Source organism: Oncorhynchus mykiss, chromosome 9 (genome assembly GCF_013265735.2).
Source record: "Oncorhynchus mykiss isolate Arlee chromosome 9, USDA_OmykA_1.1, whole genome shotgun sequence".
Taxonomy (NCBI): Eukaryota; Metazoa; Chordata; class Actinopteri; order Salmoniformes; family Salmonidae; genus Oncorhynchus; species Oncorhynchus mykiss.
The window spans coordinates 68421106-68445246 of NC_048573.1; the positions used below are offsets into that span (position 1 = coordinate 68421106).

A 24141-nucleotide genomic window follows, 5' to 3' on the forward strand; every position below is an offset into this window, starting at 1 on the left:
GCAGTGAGACCCGTCCAGCCAAGCGTTGCTGCAGTGAGACCCGTCCAGCCAAGCGTTGCTGCAGTGAGACCAATGCTGCTCCCATTAAAGAAGTAGTTTAACGTACATAGAGACAAGGAGACAGCACGAGAGGAGAAAACAAGGGAGTGCCCTATGAGTGCTAACCATATGGTATACATCTTACCCTGGCATTCTGCAAGTTTTCCAACTTAGTAAAGTTTTTCATGTCTCGTTTTAAAAAATGTTTTCCAACCAACTCATGAGCAGGGAAATCAAACAAACTGTAAAAACATACTCTTGTTTGAGTAACCAAATGGTCCACTGGAGACACGCATGGCCATAATGCAATAGGAGCATATTGTGTTGTTTGACTGTTTGTCCCCTGTTGGTAGTGGTGTAACATGATGAATGCTAATGATAAAGGGTAGCAGTGACAGTGAAAGAGAGCAGGCGGTCATGCAGAGATGAAATGACAACAATGGATCTTGTATGAATGGCCACTGATTGTCTGGACAACAAAGCCCTAACTTGACCAAATGTGATAGGCAAAGAAGACCCCAACCATAATCACTCCATCTTTTGGATTTGTTTAATTTGTAAATGCATCGTATGTAGAACAAAGAAAAATATATAATATTTATAATAGTATATAATATTTATAACAACATATAATGAATTGACATTATATACACATGCACTAGAATTGTACGCAATCACAGAAATAATTACAATAACATTTCCGTTCCTTTTAGGTGTAGTTGCAGTATTTACATACCTTCACGGGTTAAAATAACCTGTTTTTAAAAACATTTAAAATGGGATTGAAGGAATGCATTGCTACAGTATAAGTTTTACTGCCCTCTCTAGACCCCTCAGGTTCAGACAACGTTAACACAGAAAGGACATGGCCATCATAGACAGTGCAGTTTCGTACAGGGAAAAGAAAGCATTATAGAAATAAAAACTTTCCTAAACCTTACAGTTTTGGAGTACTGTATTTCACTAAACCAATCGTGTGTCTTCCTGTGATGTCATCTGTAGATCAGGAAGGTGACTGTAGAACATGTGTATGGAGGCTAAGATTTCTACCACCATTTACTTCTTCACATGTTCCAGAGGAGGTAACTACATTTACTTTTATTTAACTTGGCAAGTCAGTTAAGAACCAATTCTTATTTTCAACGACGGCCTAGGAACAGTGGGTTGTTCAGGGGCAGAACAACAGATTTTTACCTTGTCAGCTCAGGGATTTGATCTTGCAACCTTCTGGTTACTAGTCCAATGCTCTAACCACTAGGCTCCCTGCCGCCCGAATATAGCACCATGCAATTCCAGCTCCTCCAGATGAAATGTAATAGCCCAGGAAGCTTGGCTAGGTTGGCACTGCTGTGTGTCTGCTAAAAAGGCTTTTGGGGGTTGTTCCGGTTTGAAACAGAGGTCACTTCTGAAACACTGTAGGGTGCTTCAGCAACATGCATTGATGACACGAGGCAGACGATTGTGTTGATATCGAGGAGACTTACCTCAAGCTACTGTAGCTGCAGTTTTTCAAGAATCCCTAAAAAATATAGTTCAACTATTTTACTGAAAGCATTGATTAGACTGACATTGAAGTGTATGGTTTGAGTCCTTCATACTGTAGCTCCTACCAGCACTGTTTGAAACTGTACATTGATTGACTGTCACGGACATCCACACGCTGTATACAACATGGCAGGCTAGGCATTCAATGCTTATGTGCTATGAAGATTTAATACAGTCACCAACGGGTTAAGTGTTATCATTATATTCAAACAGATACTACGTAGGCCTACTCAGTTGACATATTGGCCCCGGAGAAGGCCAGCTTTAAGCGCCAATGACATAACACAAAATGAAAGAAAATGACAATAACAGCTCCTCCAGCTAATGTATATAAATATACAAAAGGAAAAGTTCTTCAACGTCTTCAATAGTGATCAGAAAGCCAGTCGGTTCACATATAAACAACACACCAAATATTTTTTGCTGCACCTCGTTGTATTGCAGTTGGCTGTTCACTGATCCAGCCTTTACCAGGCACGAGTCGTCATATTGCTCCTGTAGTGAAAATAGGAGACAGCCTCCACATGTTGCCGGTAGCTTATAATGGCATGATTCTGATCATGATCAGTAGTTCAACATGAACGTTTGAATACTAACTGTCATTTTTTTGGTTTGAAGAAGTACATAGTAAAAACTCCCTCGGTGATGAGAAGATCATTTCTATATGCAGCAGAAGGAATGTTGACGCGTTAATGATAGGCAGGTACATCAACAACAATTCATTCAAACCACAAAGTGTAAAAATACTTTACATAACAAAACCTCTTTTAAGATTCTCAAATCGTATCTTAAACATTTTTATGGGGGAAAAAACCCCTACAAAAATTAAGAAAAGCTATTTACAAGAAACTTAGGACTCGATTCAATCTGTGCTGCGGAGGTTCAGCGCTATAGCGACATTGCAATTTAAAAGTAATTTCCGATTGAGCCGGCATATGCAGCGTTTACTGTGAATGCAGTATCCGTGAACGCGGGAACATTGCTTTAAGTGTAAATCCCGCTAAAGCACTGAACTTCCCATCATGCACCAGTGAAGATGTCATGTTATGTAACAGTTCTTGTTTTTTCAAAATGTTTTCTCTTTTGAGTCTCTGCATTACTCAATAAATTATCACAGTACCACCAACGTGCGTCACACACACACACACACACACACACACACACACATAAACAAACAAAACATTCAAACACTCTCTCCCTTAACTGTTGTTTGAAAGTTAATTCTGTCCGTCCCACTGTCCCCTCTGCTATTAGCAATCTCCCACATTCATTCTGCCTGTCCCACTGTCCCCTCTGCTATTAGCAATCTCCCACATCCATTCTGTCTGTCCCACTGTCCCCTCTGCTATTAGCAATCTCCCACATTCATTCTGTCTGTCCCACTGTCCCCTCTGCTATTAGCAATCTCCCACATTCATTCTGTCTGTCCCACTGTCCCCTCTGCTATTAGCAATCTCTCACATTCATTCTGTCTGTCCCACTGTCCCCTCTGCTATTAGCAATCTCCCACATTCATTCTGTCTGTCCCACTGTCCCCTCTGCTATTAGCAATCTCCCACATTCATTCTGTCTGTCCCACTGTCCCCTCTGCTATTAGCAATCTCTCACATTCATTCTGTCTGTCCCACTGTCCCCTCTGCTATTAGCAATCTCCCACATTCATTCTGTCCGTCCCACTGTCCCCTCTGCTATTAGCAATCTCCCACATTCATTCTGTCCGCCCCACTGTCCCCTCTGCTGTTAGCAATCTCCCACATTCATTCTGTCTGTCCCACTGTCCCCTCTGCTATTAGCAATCTCCCACATTCATTCTGTCCGTCCCATTGTCCCCTCTGCTATTAACAATCTCCCACATTCATTCTGTCTGTCCCACTGTCCCCTCTACTGTTAGCAATCTCCCACATTCATTCACTCTCTCTCTCACAAACATTCTCTCTCTGTCTCTCCATGTATCCTGTGGCGTGGCCTCAGCCTAGCAGGACCTGGAGGTCAATGTGCTCAGTTTGCGGATCGCACTGTCCTGCTGTTTCTTGGAAAGCGGTGGACTTTGATGTGTTTGGACAGATGATCGCTGCGGGCAAATTTCTTCTCGCAGATGGGACACTGATAAGGCTTCACTCCAGAGTGAGAGCGCCGGTGTCTGGAGAGTTCGTCTGACCTCGAAAACCTGAGACAGACAGACCCAGAGCACATCAGACAACCTATATCAGAGCCACGGTTTCCCATAGCACCCTGAGGTAAAATGTCCCCTCTCTCTGTCTGACTACACCAGTACACTCTATCCATATTATATCTCTACCCATATTTGATTTTAACACATGTGCACAGTAATGTCCAACATATCTATTTCTGGTCTTCACTCTGATTCCTGGGTAGCTTTCTGTTGGTAAGGTGTCCAGTCACAACTGAAGGGTTAACTCATTACTGAGATGTTAATCCCCAATGGTAACACATTGATTAAAGTCATGTAAAGTAATCTTGAAACATTCATTCCATACACACTCATCATGAATCATGAAGCAACTGTGCTATTGAGATGAATGGATAGAATCCCTGCATGGTAACATGGCCTTTCATCATGCACTCACACATGCAGTACGCACATGCAGTACGCACATGCAGTACACACATGCGGGACAACAGGTGCTACACATGCATAACATGGTAGTGAAATGGTTAAGTATTACTAGGCCTCATTATGAACAGAGGGTTTTCCTGTATGGCCAGAAGTGAACCACTGTATTTAAAACGAACTGGTTCTGGGGATGTTACTCAGACGTTAGGAAACCTCATCTACCTCTATTGTAATATTACATAGTATTCTACATCAGTACTACACAGCACTCGTTACAGCCCCAAGATGATGGTGTGCTATAACATGTTGCCAGTATCTTAGAATGGCATGACTCAAAATCACAGCAAATCCCATTTTATTGGTCACATACACGTAATAAGCAGATGTTATTTGGGTGTAGCGAAATTATCAGTAGTTAAACATGACCGTTTGAGTATAAATGGTAATTTTTTGGTTTGAAGAAGTACATAGTAAAAACTCCCTCGGTGATCAGAAGATAATTTCTATATACAGCAGAAGGAATGTTGATGCGTTAATGATAGGCAGGTACATCAACAACAATTCATTCAAACCACAAAGCGTAAAAATACTTTACATAACAAAACCTCTTTTAAGATTCTCAAATCGTATCTTAAACGTTTTTATAAGAGAAACCCCCCCCCAAAAAATAAGAAAGAAAAGATATTTGCAAGACATGTAGGACTCTATTCAATCTGTGTTACATACTATGCTACTTCCATTCCAGGGGTGCAATATTCACTAGGGACAGAGGGGGCATGTCCCCCCTACATTCTGAAATTGCATTTATCATTAGAATGTGATCATTGGAATGTTTTATAATTGAAATGAGATACAAAACGAGGCAACGGTAAGCTTTAGGACCATAGGGATGTCTCCAAGCGGTCGGGAAGGCTGTTTGGAGTTTTTATCCAACTGGATAAAAACATTATATATTTATATTTTTTAAATCCCCCCCCCCCCACCACCACTTCTGAAACCAAAGCTGTGCCGTACTATACATGATGTGTCAGCACTCGCTATACCCCCAAGCTGAAACTGTGATATAACTCCTTCATGTTGAGACAAGATGGCTACAGTTCATCTCTGACTGAAACAGCCTCACCCTATCCTTGTCTAAGCCAATAAGCAATACATGTGGGACAAGATTAACTGAACTAATTGTCTCTGCTATGTTAACATCCTGACACACTACTACTATCTCTCCCTGGAAGTTGATATGAAGTATTTCCCTGTATAAAATTGTTGGACAATGTTATATGTCTGTTATATGAAACTGTTAGGACTTGTTATATGGCTGTTATATGAAACTGTTAGGCCTTGTTATATGGCTGTTATATGAAACTGTTAGGCCTTGTTATATGGCTGTTATATGAAACTGTTAGGCCTTGTCATATGGCTGTTATATGAAACTGTTAGGCCTTGTTATATGGCTGTTATATGAAACTGTTAGGCCTTGTTATATGGCTGTTATATGAAACTGTTAGGCCTTGTTATATGGCTGTTATATGAAACTGTTAGGCCTTGTTATATGGCTGTTATATGAAACTGTTAGGCCTTGTTATATGGCTGTTATATGAAACTGTTAGGCCTTGTTATATGGCTGTTATATGAAACTGTTAGGCCTTGTTATATGGCTGTTATATGAAACTGTTAGGCCTTGTTATATGGCTGTTATATGAAACTGTTAGGCCTTGTTATATGGCTGTTATATGAAACTGTTAGGCCTTGTTATATGGCTGTTATATGAAACTGTTAGGCCTTGTTATATGGCTGTTATATGAAACTGTTAGGCCTTGTTATATGGCTGTTATATGAAACTGTTAGGCCTTGTTATATGGCTGTTATATGAAACTGTTAGGCCTTGTTATATGGCTGTTATATGAAACTGTTAGGCCTTGTTATATGGCTGTTATATGAAACTGTTAGGCCTTGTTATATGGCTGTTATATGAAACTGTTAGGCCTTGTTATATGGCTGTTATATGAAACTGTTAGGCCTTGTTATATGGCTGTTATATGAAACTGTTAGGCCTTGTTATATGGCTGTTATATGAAACTGTTAGGACTTGTTATATGGCTGTTATATGAAACTGTTAGGCCTTGTTATATGGCTGTTATATGAAACTGTTAGGCCTTGTCATATGGCTGTTATATGAAACTGTTAGGCCTTGTCATATGGCTGTTATATGAAACTGTTAGGCCTTGTTATATGGCTGTTATATGAAACTGTTAGGCCTTGTTATATGGCTGTTATATGAAACTGTTAGGCCTTGTCATATGGCTGTTATATGAAACTGTTAGGCCTTGTCATATGGCTGTTATATGAAACTGTTAGGCCTTGTTATATGGCTGTTATATGAAACTGTTAGGCCTTGTTATATGGCTGTTATATGAAACTGTTAGGCCTTGTTATATGGCTGTTATATGAAACTGTTAGGCCTTGTTATATGGCTGTTATATGAAACTGTTAGGCCTTGTTATATGGCTGTTATATGAAACTGTTAGGCCTTGTTATATGGCTGTTATATGAAACTGTTAGGCCTTGTTATATGGCTGTTATATGAAACTGTTAGGCCTTGTTATATGGCTGTTATATGAAACTGTTAGGCCTTGTTATATGGCTGTTATATGAAACTGTTAGGCCTTGTTATATGGCTGTTATATGAAACTGTTAGGCCTTGTTATATGGCTGTTATATGAAACTGTTAGGCCTTGTTATATGGCTGTTATATGAAACTGTTAGGCCTTGTTATATGGCTGTTATATGAAACTGTTAGGCCTTGTCATATGGCTGTTATATGAAACTGTTAGGCCTTGTTATATGGCTGTTATATGAAACTGTTAGGCCTTGTTATATGGCTGTTATATGAAACTGTTAGGCCTTGTTATATGGCTGTTATATGAAACTGTTAGGCCTTGTTATATGGCTGTTATATGAAACTGTTAGGCCTTGTTATATGGCTGTTATATGAAACTGTTAGGCCTTGTCATATGGCTGTTATATGAAACTGTTAGGCCTTGTTATATGGCTGTTATATGAAACTGTTAGGACTTGTTATATGGCTGTTATATGGCACTGTGTTATACGCAGCTGTTAGGGGATGACGGAGGTTAGGCTTATGAGAGCCTGGGTAAGGCTGTTTGTGGAGCCATTGTTGGGCAGGGTGGGATGCCCAGGTGTGTGGAGGAGAGCCTTGATGCCCCAGCTACAGCCTCCACAGCTTAGTTAGGCTACACTCTGGCTCTGTTCGAGCTTGTTCCTGAACTCAGCCCTGAAGCATGCGGTAATCACTGACAAGACGCTGGCAAGGACCAAAAGAAGGGGCGGTGGGACTTACTGTAGTGAATTACAAGAACTAAATGTATCCTAAACTCTTTCCTGTAAACATAATGTACAACAACACTAATGAATGATCACTTACAGATAGATGTAAGTCAACAGGAAAGGACAGTGTTATTGTAACTCATGTAAGTCAAAATATATTTTTTAAATTAATGAATTGAACCTTTATTTAAGTAGGCAAGTCAGTTAAGAACAAATTCTTATTTACAATGACGGCCTACCAAAAGGCCTCCTGCGGTGACCGTGGCCTGGGATTTAAATAAATAAATACAATCACAACAAGAGAGACAACACAACACTACATGAAGAGAGACCTAAGACAATAACATAGCAAGGCATCAACACATGACAACACAGCATGGTAGCAACACAACATAACAACATGGTAGCAGCACAAGATGGTAGCAGCACAAAACATGGTACAAACATTATTAGGCACAGACAACAGCAAAGAGCAAGAAGGTAGAAGGTAGTGCTCTCGAGCGGCTAGATGTTCTTAAACATTCGGCCATCGGTTGTGGCTGCTTTGTGTGATGTATTGTTCTATACATCACACAAAGCAGCCACAACTGTCAGTAAGAGTGTCCATGATTGAGTCTTTGAATGGGGAGATAAAACTGTTCAGTTTGAGTGTTTGTTGCAGCTCGTTCCAGTCGCTAGCTGCAGCGAACTGAAAAGAGGAGCGACCCAGGGACGTGTGTGCATTGGGGACCTTTAACAGAATGTGACTGGCAGAACGGGTGTTGTATGTGGAGGATGAGGGCTACAGTAGATATCTCAGATAGGGGGGAGTGAGGCCTAAGAGGGTTTTATAAATAAGCATCAACCAGTGGGTCTTGCGATGGGTAAACAGAGACGACCAGTTTACAGAGGAGTATAGAGTGCAGTGGTGTGTCCTATAAGGGCCATTGGAGGCAAATCTGATGGCCGAATGTTTAAGAACATCTAGCCGCTCGAGAGCACCCACCCTTAGCTGCTGATCTATAAATGATGTCTCCATATTCTAGAATGGGTAGGATGGTCATCTGAATCAGGGTTAGTTTGTCAGCTGGGGTGAAAGAGGAGCGATTACGATAGAGGAAACCAAGTCTAGATTTAACGTTAGCCTGCAGTTTTGATATGTGCTGAGAGAATGACAGGGAAGGACAGTGTTACTGTAACTAATGTCAGTCAATAGGGAGGACAGTGTTATTGTAACTAATGTCAGTCAATAGGGAGGACAGTGTTACTGTAACTAATGCCAGTCAATAGGGAGGACAGTGTTATTGTAACTAATGTCAGTCAACAGGTAGCGACAGTGTTACTGTAACTAATGTCAGTCAATAGGGAGGACAGTGTTACTGTAACTAATGTCAGTCAATAGGGAGGACAGTGTTATTGTAACTAATGTCAGTCAATAGGGAGGACAGTGTTACTGTAACTAATGTCAGTCAATAGGGAGGACAGTGTTATTGTAACTAATGTCAGTCAATAGGGAGGACAGTGTTACAGTAACTAATGTCAGTCAATAGGGAGGACAGTGTTACAGTAACTAATGTCAGTCAATAGGGAGGACAGTGTTACTGTAACTAATGTCAGTCAATAGGGAGGACAGTGTTACAGTAACTAATGTCAGTCAATAGGGAGGACAGTGTTATTGTAACTAATGTCAGTCAATAGGGAGGACAGTGTTATTGTAACTAATGTCAGTCAATAGGGAAGGACAGTGTTACTGTAACTAATGTCAGTCAATAGGGAGGACAGTGTTACTGTAACTAATGTCAGTCAACAGGTAGCGACAGTGTTACAGTAACTAATGTCAGTCAATAGGGAAGGACAGTGTTACTGTAACTAATGTCAGTCAATAGGGAGGACAGTGTTATTGTAACTAATGTCAGTCAATAGGGAGGACAGTGTTATTGTAACTAATGTCAGTCAATAGGGAGGACAGTGTTATTGTAACTAATGCCAGTCAATAGGGAGGGCAGTGTTATTGTAACTAATGTCAGTCAATAGGGAGGACAGTGTTACTGTAACTAATGTCAGTCAATAGGGAAGGACAGTGTTACTGTAACTAATGTCAGTCAACAGGTAGCGACAGTGTTATTGTAACTAATGTCAGTCAATAGGGAGGACAGTGTTACTGTAACTAATGTCAGTCAATAGGGAGGACATTGTTACCGTAACTAATGTCAGTCAACAGGTAGCGACAGTGTTACTGTAACTAATGCCAGTCAATAGGGAAGGACAGTGTTACTGTAACTAATGTCAGTCAACAGGTAGCGACAGTGTTACTGTAACTAATGTCAGTCAATAGGGAGGACAGTGTTACTGTAACTAATGTCAGTCAATAGGGAAGGACAGTGTTACTGTAACTAATGTCAGTCAACAGGTAGCGACAGTGTTACTGTAACTAATGCCAGTCAATAGGGAAGGACAGTGTTACTGTAACTAATGTCAGTCAACAGGTAGCGACAGTGTTACTGTAACTAATGTCAGTCAATAGGGAAGGACAGTGTTACTGTAACTAATGTCAGTCAATAGGGAAGGACAGTGTTACTGTAACTAATGTCAGTCAACAGGTAGCGACAGTGTTACTGTAACTAATGTCAGTCAATAGGGAGGACAGTGTTACTGTAACTAATGTCAGTCAATAGGGAAGGACAGTGTTACTGTAACTAATGTCAGTCAATAGGGAAGGACAGTGTTACTGTAACTAATGTCAGTCAATAGGGAAGGACAGTGTTACTGTAACTAATGTCAGTCAACAGGTAGCGACAGTGTTACTGTAACTAATGTCAGTCAATAGGGAAGGACAGTGTTACTGTAACTAATGTCAGTCAATAGGGAAGGACATTGTTACCGTAACTAATGTCAGTCAACAGGTAGCAACAGTGTTACTGTAACTAATGTCAGTCAACAGTTAGCGACAGTGTTACTGTAACTAACGTCAGTCAACAGGTAGCGACAGTGTTACTGTAACTAACGTCAGTCAATAGGGAGGACAGTGTTACTGTAACTAATGTCAGTCAACAGGTAGCGACAGTGTTACTGTAACTAATGTCAGTCAATAGGGAGGACAGTGTTACCGTAACTAATGTCAGTCAACAGGTAGCGACAGTGTTAATGTAACTAATGTCAGTCAACAGGTAGCGACAGTGTTACTGTAACTAACGTCAGTCAATAGGGAGGACAGTGTTACTGTAACTAATGTCAGTCAATAGGTAGCGACAGTGTTACTGTAACTAATGTCAGTCAATAGGGAGGACAGTGTTACTGTAACTAATGTCAGTCAACAGGTAGCGACAGTGTTACTGTAACTAATGTCAGTCAATAGGGAAGGACAGTGTTACTGTAACTAATGTCAGTCAACAGGTAGCGACAGTGTTACTGTAACTAATGTCAGTCAATAGGGAAGGACAGTGTTACTGTAACTAATGTCAGTCAATAGGGAAGGACAGTGTTACTGTAACTATTGTCAGTCAATAGGGAGGACAGTGTTACTGTAACTAATGTCAGTCAATAGGGAAGGACAGTGTTACTGTAACTAATGTCAGTCAACAGGTAGCGACAGTGTTACTGTAACTAATGTCAGTCAATAGGGAGGACAGTGTTACTGTAACTAATGTCAGTCAATAGGGAGGACAGTGTTACTGTAACTAATGTCAGTCAACAGGTAGCGACAGTGTTACTGTAACTAATGTCAGTCAATAGGGAGGACAGTGTTACTGTAACTAATGTCAGTCAACAGGTAGCGACAGTGTTACTGTAACTAATGCCAGTCAATAGGGAAGGACAGTGTTACTGTAACTAATGTCAGTCAATAGGGAGGACAGTGTTACTGTAACTAATGCCAGTCAATAGGAAGGACAGTGTTACTGTAACTAATGTCAGTCAATAGAGAGGACAGTGTTACTGTAACTAATGTCAGTCTATAGGGAGGACAGTGTTACTGTAACTAATGTCAGTCAATAGGGAGGACAGTGTTACTGTAACTAATTTCAGTCAACAGGTAGCGACAGTGTTACTGTAACTAATGTCAGTCAACAGGTAGCGACAGTGTTACTGTAACTAATGTCAGTCAATAGGGAGGACAGTGTTACTGTAACTAATGTCAGTCAATAGGGAGGACAGTGTTACTGTAACTAATGCCAGTCAATAGGAAGGACAGTGTTACTGTAACTAATGTCAGTCAATAGGGAGGACAGTGTTACTGTAACTAATGCCAGTCAATAGGGAGGACAGTGTTACTGTAACTAATACCAGTCAATAGGGTAGGACAGTGTTACTGTAACTAATGTCAGTCAACAGGTAGCGACAGTGTTACTGTAACTAATGCCAGTCAATAGGGAAGGACAGTGTTACTGTAACTAATGTCAGTCAATAGGGAGGACAGTGTTACTGTAACTAATGTCAGTCAACAGGTAGCGACAGTGTTACTGTAACTAATGTCAGTCAATAGGGAGGACAGTGTTACTGTAACTAATGTCAGTCAATAGGGAGGACAGTGTTACTGTAACTAATGCCAGTCAATAGGAAGGACAGTGTTACTGTAACTAATGTCAGTCAATAGGGAGGACAGTGTTACTGTAACTAATGCCAGTCAATAGGGAGGACAGTGTTACTGTAACTAATACCAGTCAATAGGGTAGGACAGTGTTACTGTAACTAATGTCAGTCAACAGGTAGCGACAGTGTTACTGTAACTAATGCCAGTCAATAGGGAAGGACAGTGTTACTGTAACTAATGTCAGTCAATAGGGAGGACAGTGTTACTGTAACTAATGTCAGTCAACAGGTAGCGACAGTGTTACTGTAACTAATGTCAGTCAATAGGGAGGACAGTGTTACTGTAACTAATGTCAGTCAATAGGGAGGACAGTGTTACTGTAACTAATGTCAGTCAATAGGGAGGACAGTGTTACAGTAACTAATGTCAGTCAACAGGTAGCGACAGTGTTACTGTAACTAATGTCAGTCAATAGGGAGGACAGTGTTACTGTAACTAATGTCAGTCAACAGGTAGCGACAGTGTTACTGTAACTAATGTCAGTCAATAGGGAGGACAGTGTTACTGTAACTAATGTCAGTCAATAGGGAAGGACAGTGTTACTGTAACTAATGTCAGTCAACAGGTAGCGACAGTGTTACTGTAACTAATGTCAGTCAATAGGGAGGACAGTGTTACTGTAACTAATGTCAGTCAATAGGGAGGACAGTGTTACTGTAACTAATGTCAGTCAACAGGTAGCGACAGTGTTACTGTAACTAATGTCAGTCAATAGGGAGGACAGTGTTACTGTAACTAATGCCAGTCAATAGGGAGGACAGTGTTACTGTAACTAATACCAGTCAATAGGGTAGGACAGTGTTACTGTAACTAATGTCAGTCAACAGGTAGCGACAGTGTTACTGTAACTAATGCCAGTCAATAGGGAAGGACAGTGTTACTGTAACTAATGTCAGTCAATAGGGAGGACAGTGTTACTGTAACTAATGTCAGTCAACAGGTAGCGACAGTGTTACTGTAACTAATGTCAGTCAATAGGGAGGACAGTGTTACTGTAACTAATGTCAGTCAATAGGGAGGACAGTGTTACTGTAACTAATGTCAGTCAATAGGGAGGACAGTGTTACAGTAACTAATGTCAGTCAACAGGTAGCGACAGTGTTACTGTAACTAATGTCAGTCAATAGGGAGGACAGTGTTACTGTAACTAATGTCAGTCAACAGGTAGCGACAGTGTTACTGTAACTAATGTCAGTCAATAGGGAGGACAGTGTTACTGTAACTAATGTCAGTCAATAGGGAAGGACAGTGTTACTGTAACTAATGTCAGTCAACAGGTAGCGACAGTGTTACTGTAACTAATGTCAGTCAATAGGGAGGACAGTGTTACAGTAACTAATGTCAGTCAATAGGGAGGACAGTGTTATTGTAACTAATGTCAGTCAATAGGGAGGACAGTGTTATTGTAACTAATGTCAGTCAATAGGGAAGGACAGTGTTACTGTAACTAATGTCAGTCAATAGGGAGGACAGTGTTACTGTAACTAATGTCAGTCAACAGGTAGCGACAGTGTTACAGTAACTAATGTCAGTCAATAGGGAAGGACAGTGTTACTGTAACTAATGTCAGTCAATAGGGAGGACAGTGTTATTGTAACTAATGTCAGTCAATAGGGAGGACAGTGTTATTGTAACTAATGTCAGTCAATAGGGAGGACAGTGTTATTGTAACTAATGCCAGTCAATAGGGAGGGCAGTGTTATTGTAACTAATGTCAGTCAATAGGGAGGACAGTGTTACTGTAACTAATGTCAGTCAATAGGGAAGGACAGTGTTACTGTAACTAATGTCAGTCAACAGGTAGCGACAGTGTTATTGTAACTAATGTCAGTCAATAGGGAGGACAGTGTTACTGTAACTAATGTCAGTCAATAGGGAGGACATTGTTACCGTAACTAATGTCAGTCAACAGGTAGCGACAGTGTTACTGTAACTAATGCCAGTCAATAGGGAAGGACAGTGTTACTGTAACTAATGTCAGTCAACAGGTAGCGACAGTGTTACTGTAACTAATGTCAGTCAATAGGGAGGACAGTGTTACTGTAACTAATGTCAGTCAATAGGGAAGGACAGTGTTACTGTAACTAATGTCAGTCAACAGGTAGCGACAGTGTTACTGTAACTAATGCCAGTCAATAGGGAAGGACAGTGTTACTGTAACTAATGTCAGTCAACAGGTAGCGACAGTGTTACTGTAACTAATGTCAGTCAATAGGGAAGGACAGTGTTACTGTAACTAATGTCAGTCAATAGGGAAGGACAGTGTTACTGTAACTAATGTCAGTCAACAGGTAGCGACAGTGTTACTGTAACTAATGTCAGTCAATAGGGAGGACAGTGTTACTGTAACTAATGTCAGTCAATAGGGAAGGACAGTGTTACTGTAACTAATGTCAGTCAATAGGGAAGGACAGTGTTACTGTAACTAATGTCAGTCAATAGGGAAGGACAGTGTTACTGTAACTAATGTCAGTCAACAGGTAGCGACAGTGTTACTGTAACTAATGTCAGTCAATAGGGAAGGACAGTGTTACTGTAACTAATGTCAGTCAATAGGGAAGGACATTGTTACCGTAACTAATGTCAGTCAACAGGTAGCAACAGTGTTACTGTAACTAATGTCAGTCAACAGTTAGCGACAGTGTTACTGTAACTAACGTCAGTCAACAGGTAGCGACAGTGTTACTGTAACTAACGTCAGTCAATAGGGAGGACAGTGTTACTGTAACTAATGTCAGTCAACAGGTAGCGACAGTGTTACTGTAACTAATGTCAGTCAATAGGGAGGACAGTGTTACCGTAACTAATGTCAGTCAACAGGTAGCGACAGTGTTAATGTAACTAATGTCAGTCAACAGGTAGCGACAGTGTTACTGTAACTAACGTCAGTCAATAGGGAGGACAGTGTTACTGTAACTAATGTCAGTCAATAGGTAGCGACAGTGTTACTGTAACTAATGTCAGTCAATAGGGAGGACAGTGTTACTGTAACTAATGTCAGTCAACAGGTAGCGACAGTGTTACTGTAACTAATGTCAGTCAATAGGGAAGGACAGTGTTACTGTAACTAATGTCAGTCAACAGGTAGCGACAGTGTTACTGTAACTAATGTCAGTCAATAGGGAAGGACAGTGTTACTGTAACTAATGTCAGTCAATAGGGAAGGACAGTGTTACTGTAACTATTGTCAGTCAATAGGGAGGACAGTGTTACTGTAACTAATGTCAGTCAATAGGGAAGGACAGTGTTACTGTAACTAATGTCAGTCAACAGGTAGCGACAGTGTTACTGTAACTAATGTCAGTCAATAGGGAGGACAGTGTTACTGTAACTAATGTCAGTCAATAGGGAGGACAGTGTTACTGTAACTAATGTCAGTCAACAGGTAGCGACAGTGTTACTGTAACTAATGTCAGTCAATAGGGAGGACAGTGTTACTGTAACTAATGTCAGTCAACAGGTAGCGACAGTGTTACTGTAACTAATGCCAGTCAATAGGGAAGGACAGTGTTACTGTAACTAATGTCAGTCAATAGGGAGGACAGTGTTACTGTAACTAATGCCAGTCAATAGGAAGGACAGTGTTACTGTAACTAATGTCAGTCAATAGAGAGGACAGTGTTACTGTAACTAATGTCAGTCTATAGGGAGGACAGTGTTACTGTAACTAATGTCAGTCAATAGGGAGGACAGTGTTACTGTAACTAATTTCAGTCAACAGGTAGCGACAGTGTTACTGTAACTAATGTCAGTCAACAGGTAGCGACAGTGTTACTGTAACTAATGTCAGTCAATAGGGAGGACAGTGTTACTGTAACTAATGTCAGTCAATAGGGAGGACAGTGTTACTGTAACTAATGCCAGTCAATAGGAAGGACAGTGTTACTGTAACTAATGTCAGTCAATAGGGAGGACAGTGTTACTGTAACTAATGCCAGTCAATAGGGAGGACAGTGTTACTGTAACTAATACCAGTCAATAGGGTAGGACAGTGTTACTGTAACTAATGTCAGTCAACAGGTAGCGACAGTGTTACTGTAACTAATGCCAGTCAATAGGGAAGGACAGTGTTACTGTAACTAATGTCAGTCAATAGGGAGGACAGTGTTACTGTAACTAATGTCAGTCAACAGGTAGCGACAGTGTTACTGTAACTAATGTCAGTCAATAGGGAGGACAGTGTTACTGTAACTAATGTCAGTCAATAGGGAGGACAGTGTTACTGTAACTAATGCCAGTCAATAGGAAGGACAGTGTTACTGTAACTAATGTCAGTCAATAGGGAGGACAGTGTTACTGTAACTAATGCCAGTCAATAGGGAGGACAGTGTTACTGTAACTAATACCAGTCAATAGGGTAGGACAGTGTTACTGTAACTAATGTCAGTCAACAGGTAGCGACAGTGTTACTGTAACTAATGCCAGTCAATAGGGAAGGACAGTGTTACTGTAACTAATGTCAGTCAATAGGGAGGACAGTGTTACTGTAACTAATGTCAGTCAACAGGTAGCGACAGTGTTACTGTAACTAATGTCAGTCAATAGGGAGGACAGTGTTACTGTAACTAATGTCAGTCAATAGGGAGGACAGTGTTACTGTAACTAATGTCAGTCAATAGGGAGGACAGTGTTACAGTAACTAATGTCAGTCAACAGGTAGCGACAGTGTTACTGTAACTAATGTCAGTCAATAGGGTGGACAGTGTTACTGTAACTAATGTCAGTCAACAGGTAGCGACAGTGTTACTGTAACTAATGTCAGTCAATAGGGAGGACAGTGTTACTGTAACTAATGTCAGTCAATAGGGAAGGACAGTGTTACTGTAACTAATGTCAGTCAACAGGTAGCGACAGTGTTACTGTAACTAATGTCAGTCAATAGGGAGGACAGTGTACTGTAACTAATGTCAGTCAATAGGGAGGACAGTGTTACTGTAACTAATGTCAGTCAACAGGTAGCGACAGTGTTACTGTAACTAATGTCAGTCAATAGGGAGGACAGTGTTACTGTAACTAATGCCAGTCAATAGGGAGGACAGTGTTACTGTAACTAATACCAGTCAATAGGGTAGGACAGTGTTACTGTAACTAATGTCAGTCAACAGGTAGCGACAGTGTTACTGTAACTAATGCCAGTCAATAGGGAAGGACAGTGTTACTGTAACTAATGTCAGTCAATAGGGAGGACAGTGTTACTGTAACTAATGTCAGTCAACAGGTAGCGACAGTGTTACTGTAACTAATGTCAGTCAATAGGGAGGACAGTGTTACTGTAACTAATGTCAGTCAATAGGGAGGACAGTGTTACTGTAACTAATGTCAGTCAATAGGGAGGACAGTGTTACAGTAACTAATGTCAGTCAACAGGTAGCGACAGTGTTACTGTAACTAATGTCAGTCAATAGGGAGGACAGTGTTACTGTAACTAATGTCAGTCAACAGGTAGCGACAGTGTTACTGTAACTAATGTCAGTCAATAGGGAGGACAGTGTTACTGTAACTAATGTCAGTCAATAGGGAAGGACAGTGTTACTGTAACTAATGTCAGTCAACAGGTAGCGACAGTGTTACTGTAACTAATGTCAGTCAATAGGGAGGACAGTGTTACTGTAACTAATGTCAGTCAATAGGGAGGACAGTGTTACTGTAACTAATGTCAGTCAACAGGTAGCGACAGTGTTACTGTAACTAATGTCAGTCAATAGGGAGGACAGTGTTACTGTAACTAATGTCAGTCAATAGGGAAGGACAGTGTTACTGTAACTAATGTCAGTCAACAGGTAGCGACAGTGTTACTGTAACTAATGTCAGTCAATAGGGAGGACAGTGTTACTGTAACTAATGTCAGTCAATAGGGAGGACAGTGTTATTGTAACTAATGTCAGTCAATAGGGAGGACAGTGTTACTGTAACTAATGTCAGTCAATAGGGAGGACAGTGTTACTGTAACTAATGTCAGTCAATAGGGAAGGACAGTGTTACTGTAACTAATGTCAGTCAACAGGTAGCGACAGTGTTACTGTAACTAATGTCAGTCAATAGGGAGGACAGTGTTACTGTAACTAATGTCAGTCAATAGGGAAGGACAGTGTTACTGTAACTAATGTCAGTCAACAGGTAGCGACAGTGTTACTGTAACTAATGTCAGTCAACAGGTAGCGACAGTGTTACTGCATAAGAGCTTCCAATTCCACACAACGATCCAGCTCTTTGGACATTCATGAAGCTACTATTACAGAATACAGTAAGCAGCAATCATAAAGCACTTGAAGTTCCCAGTTCGAAGAATGGACACTAAGGAATATCATTATATCTTGTTCAAAAACAAGACATACCATTATTTCAGAACATCATGGTGTTTTCACAATAAACTGCTTGTGTTCAAATCTACAGTCCACTAGAAACCAAATATCAATGTTCACATTTAAGTCCTTACCCAGTTTGAATGTGTTTGTGTCTACCTACACTTGCCTGTATGCATGCATGTGATGTGGGTATGCATTGTGTATGTATTGTGTACATGTAGGTATGCATTACGTGTGTGAGGAGAATGGAGATGCCAGAGGAATGCCAGCTGTACAGTAAATGTGTCATTTGGTTTTTATGGGCATGATGAGAATCAGAGGAATGTCAAAAACACTTTATTTTGTTACAACACAAGGCACTCAAATGACAGATGGCTGGAGGTGCATATTTCCCAAGCTCACTTCCATTTCCTGACAAGGATGAGAGGAGGTGGTGGAGGCAGAGGAGGGAGGAGGAGTGAGGGTCCCTCAGACAGAGAGCAATTTCTGAAGGCCACACTGTGCCCTGTGGGATGGCGAGGGGGGATACCACATGCCCAGGGCAGTCATGTATTGGGGCTAACCCAGGTCACTGTGATAAGACCACAGGACTGCTGAGCACTGCCAATCTTATCGGACTCGAGACCTTCTCACCAGCTGTTCCCACGGGCACACTGAGCTTTTTATGTTTAGTTGTGCAACCACATTGGATGGAGAGGTCAGGGAGATGGGGAAATGAATAATATGGGACAAATCTATGCTTTATGCTTGCTGAGTAAGTGGAAACAGAGAAACAAACTGCTTTGGCACACTAATATATCATGGATAATAATCAAATTAGTATGCGGTAAAGTCATTCATTATGCCATAAAGTTAGTGCTGCTACCAAAACTTTGAACTTGATTCTGCAAGAGTGTAACTGAGTGCAGATGGAGAGCAAACAGAGAGGCAGCTAGAGGGGGCAAAGTCTGCCCACACTTCAAAGGCCTTATCTAATCTCAAACTCTGCTATAGAAGAAAACACAGAGATATGGAGCCAACGAGAGAGCATGAGAGGGGAGGAGAGCATTCATTATGAGGGACACAAATCATTTTAGTTCTCCATCACGTCTAATTGAGCTGACGCACAACTTGGAAAATTAATTATATTTTTCTCATAAAATTAATATCTGTGTTTTGCAGAGCAGCTGGTGGGATTGGCTTTGAATGGCTTCGTATCTCTCTGTGATAATATCAGCCAGCGAAGGAAGTTGATAACCCTGTTAACCTCTGGAAGGAATCAACGCATCTCAGATAATCCAACCACAGTCAACAGAGATAGTTGTATACTCTGTGGCTTCTCCAACTAAAACATGGACTGGTATCGCTAAATTGTCATACATTGTTGGACCATCACAGCTAAACATCCCCTGTTGCACTCACTGACTGTCACTGCCGTGTATGTAGTCACATGAATAACCACACATTTAGTAGACCTATGAGCTCCACCCGTGAAGTCTGGCTCTAACACGACCTACACAATGTCTTGAACCTACTCACCTCCATCCACAGCCAGGCCAGGTGCAGGCGAAGGGCTTTTCCCCCGTGTGCCTCCTCAGGTGGGCCTTCAGGTGGCTGCTCTTGGTGTACATCTTGGCACAGCCAGGGAAAGTGCACTTATGCATTTTTACAAGGTCCGTAACCGAGCTCTTCTGGAACTTCTGTCCTCCCACCAGGATCCCTGCAGCCTGGCCACCTGCAAGGCCACCCTCCCTGAGACCCAGGGGCTTGGCGGCGATGGGTACGGGCGCGATGCGCACAAATTTGGAAGACGTACCATTGAGATTAGCTGGAGACACCAGCTGGGGAACCAGGGCAAACGTCTGGCCCTGGATGTTGACCAGGAGCTGGGCGATTTTTATGTCTGAGGAGGGCAGGGTGGACTGCGGTGGTACTGGTGTTGGTATCACACCTGGGCTGGGCTCTTGCTTAATCTGGATTGGTTGAATCTGCAAGATGACAGGCGTCAAGCCAGACCCCTCCCCTGGGGCTGGTGTTTCAGCAGGTTCCTCCTGTTTAATCCCACTACAACCGTTGGAATGTGTTATTGTGGATGTTGCTGTGTATTTGGTCACTGTGGTGGGGACAGTAGCCCTGGCAACAGGTACTGACTGCTCTAGCCCAGGTTCTAACTCTGTCACCTGACAGTCTACATCCAACATCCCTCCCTCACTAGCCTCCTTCTTCAACGTTACCACCTCCATATTCTCCTCCAGGAACTCCTCTATCTCCTCCAGGGTGGGCTGAAACAGCAGCCCCACATGATCCTCCAGGTCCACTGGGAACACAGGGAACTCAAAGCACTCCTCTTTGGTTGGCTGAAACAGGCGGTCCGTCTTCGACTCCCATGCTAGACCCCTGGGGAGGATGGGTGGTACTGAGGGAGATAGAGTGGGAGTAACTCCACTTCCGAGGGTGGCCTGGGAGAGCAGGAAGTCGAGGAGACCATCCTGGCTCTCTCCACTGGAGCTGCTGCTGCCGTAGCTGGAACCCAGCACCTGGGACTCAGGGCTGGAGCAGGAGCAAGGGCTGGACGAGTCACTCAGGTCGTCCTCTGAGAACGGGGAGGGCACCGCCTGGTAGACACCTGTGTCTATCACCATGTCCGATTCGTGATGTTCTGCAGGAAAGCTGGCGTAATACAGGAAGGTCTCCTCTCCTACCGACAAGTTATCCACCATTCCTGACCTGAGCCAGTCACCTGAGCCAGTCACAGCTCTGCTAGCTCCACTTGATTGCTAGAAGTTATGAGTGTATGACTCAGTTTCTCCTCTTCTCCCTAGAAAACAGAAATAGATGACCATCATGTTTGCAAAATGGCATGGCAATAGAGAAAATAATGAAAGAGAGTATGAGAGGGAAAGAGAATAAGAGAGGGAGAGAGAGTAAGAGAGAGAATAAGAGAGATAGAGTGAGAGAGAAATGAGAGAGAGAGAGAGAGATGTACATTGCACATTTGTACATTGTTACAACACTGTATATATATATAACACTGTATATATATATATATATATATATGTACATATATACATAATATGACATTTGTAATGTCTTTATTATTTTGTAACTTTGTGAGTGTAAACTTCTGTGAATGTCTACTGTTCATTTTTATTGTTTATTTCACTTTTGTATATTATCTACCTCACTTGCTTTGGCAATGTTAATATATGTTTCCCATGCCAATAAAGCCCCTTGAATTGAATTGAGAGAGTAAGAGAGTAAGAGAGGGAGTGAGAGTAAGAGAGGGAGAGTAAGAGAGAGAAAGAGAGAGAGAGAGAAAGAGAGAGAGAGAGTAAGAGAGGGAGAGAATAAGAGAGAGAGAGTAAGAGAGAGAGAGGGTAAGAGAGCGAGAGTGTGTGAGAGAGTAAGAGAGATAAAAAGGGAGAGAGAGTAAGAGAGAGAGAGAGTGAGAGAGAGAGTAAGAGAGAGGGGAGAGAGAGAGTGAGAAAAGAGAGAGAGAGAGAGAGAGAGAGAGAAAGAGAGTAAGAGAGAGAGAGAGAGAGTAAGAGAGAGAGAGGTAATGTTATCCTCCTTATAAGATAATAAATAACTCAAAATAACTCGAGTCAAGAGGTCAAAACAAATAAAAACAGTTATATAACACTGCCCCCTGCACCACAGCACGAGCCAGCCTGAGGGTTTAAACAGTAAATACCATCTTGGCTTGCAGGGGGTTAAATTGCATTCTTGAAACCTTCAGTTTGGGCATGCAAGTACTGCCACTCAACTTCTGGAGAAGGAGAATAACTGTCAATATGTAACTCATGGTCAGCACGAATCTATTGTAACTACCTATAACCGTTTTGGATAAAGAAGTAGCCTAGCCAATGAATGCCATTCGTTATTTTATTTCACTTTAAAATGTATAGTAGCTCTGGGGCATCACGTGTGAAGGAGGAATTTCAAGAGTGCGTTTCCAATTCACTTCGATTTACCGTCATAAACCAATGTCGAAAATAGATGACCGACTGCAATTATCAAAGTTTTTCGTCTAGATATTTATCATTCAATAATACTGTAAAAGTAAGACTAATTCCTATGGGCTACAAGGCAGGCAACAGCTGCTGTCGACCTAACCCGTCATCGGCTTCAAGTAATAGGCTTAACCACATATTTCAGTGCATTTTATTATCATGTGATTCCTTCAATAAGATTAAGGGACATGAGAAGTAAGGATTCACATGGTGTATTTTATCTTCCAAGTAATATTCGCTTGGGATTTTCCTTGGAAAAAATAGTTTGTAAAATCGAAAAGATTTTCTTGGCATTGATTATCTTCCATTGGTTTATATCGTTATAAAAACGTACGTGTATTACATTGTAAAACATGTGGATGCTTGAATGCATGAACTAGTTGTGCGCCCCCTCAGTTTTCATTGATTTGACGGAGAATAACCTGAACATGAAAAAGCGTTGACTCACTATGCTAGACACAGTTTGAGAAGATCGGGCTGGGAGCATTTAACTACTGTCATACCACACAGTGTGTGGCTGAAATAAAAAAACAATTTAAAAGCACGTAGCAGATAAAATGTTAACAAATCGACAACTACGGTGTAGGCAATTTCAAAGAGATTTACATTGTAACCACATTGATAACATGTAACGGTCTCTCTCATTCCCTCTCTGTGAACACGGTTTTTAGTTTCATCCAATAATTTATGCAACTAAAATATATCCAAAACAGTGCCCCTTTGGTGTGCATATCCACTGTGAAAATACGTGCCTATGCTATACATAATATGAGCGCATATCGTCATCAGCCTATTTATTGCAGCAGTTTTCCCCCCAACTGTTTGCGCTGTATGCAGAAAGCATGTCGCACCATGCGTCCAATCGACGTAAACATGTTATTGTGCAGTGTGCTGTCGGAGGGAGCGCGCAACGGGGCGCACGCTTCAATTCCTTTCTGCCATCGCTTCCTATGTGAAACACTTTACACCGTAGAGTTTATGCACCAACCTTTATGTATCGAGAGAATGTTAGTCCTTTCACCTGAAGTAAGTGAAAAATGATCCGTTGGTGAGATGATGTCAATAGCGTTGTGGATTAGCCCTTGAGACGAGCTTCTCATCGCAATGCCAATCCATAGGGCGGGTGCTACGATCTACCGTAGTAGTAGTAGTAGTAGTAGTAGCAGTACACTACCGTCACATGATTGGTGCTGTGTAGTTTATAAGTAATTAGGGGTTGGGTTATGAAGGCTCGTCTGCTCTGCGCTTCGTATTGGCTGACAACATTTGGAGGCTGGACTCGATGTGTTGTCGTTTATGGACTCACTAAAGACAGACAGACAGACAGACAGACACTGCAATTACATAAATTCCCTCTCATCCTCCTGTAGCTAAAACGCAATGGAGACTGGGTAACTTTGATGCAATCATAGTGAATGCCACATTCATAGAAATGGATTTAATTATAGTATAACATTTTATATTAGAATATGACATGTGTTTTTGTGTCTAAAATGTTTGTGCTCCATAAAATCAATGTAATCTAGCAGATATGGTCATGGGTCATTAGTACCTTTTAAAGTGCTCCCAGACTACTCAGAGACACGCCTAAAGCACAGTCCTAAGGTATAACACTAAAGGAAGCGTATGAGGCAGGCTACACTCCGCAGCGGCCTGTCTATACAGGCTTTAGCCTGTTGATGTCAGGCCAGGCTGAGGGAAGCTTTAGCCTGTTGATGTCAGGCCAGGCTGAGGGAAGGTTTTGCCTGTTGTTGCCAGGCCAGGCTGAGGGAA

The 24141-nt window shown here is 41.6% G+C and overlaps 1 protein-coding gene across 2 annotated transcripts; it reads right to left on the reverse strand.

Annotated features, from left to right (window-relative positions):
- Window positions 1-575: 575 nt before the first annotated feature.
- Window positions 576-23538, reverse strand: LOC110532747 (Krueppel-like factor 15). Of its 2 annotated transcripts, none has more exons than XM_021616868.2 (3): window positions 23357-23537; window positions 19895-21173; window positions 576-3751 (listed from the first exon to the last, which is right to left on the reverse strand). In XM_021616868.2, the coding sequence occupies exons 2-3, from the start codon at window positions 21073-21075 to the stop codon at window positions 3583-3585; spliced, it is 1350 nt and encodes a 449-aa protein (XP_021472543.2). In that variant the 5' UTR covers window positions 21076-21173; window positions 23357-23537; the 3' UTR covers window positions 576-3582. The 2 variants fall into 2 exon arrangements, with proteins under 2 accessions (XP_021472543.2, XP_021472544.2); XM_021616869.2 differs by having other exon boundaries at window positions 3583-3751; window positions 23390-23538.
- Between the last annotated feature and the right edge of the window lie 603 nt (window positions 23539-24141).

What these genes read in the sequence shown, in the direction of transcription:
- LOC110532747 (XM_021616868.2), bottom strand. Translation starts at nt 21,075, where the DNA reads ATGGTGGATAACTTGTCGGTAGGAGAGGAGACCTTCCTGTATTACGCC. An exon ending in TGGCCTGGCTGTGGATGGAG is followed by an intron (nt 3,752 to 19,894) that starts GTGAGTAGGTTC and finishes TGTCTGTCTCAG; the next exon opens with GTTTTCGAGGTCAGACGAAC.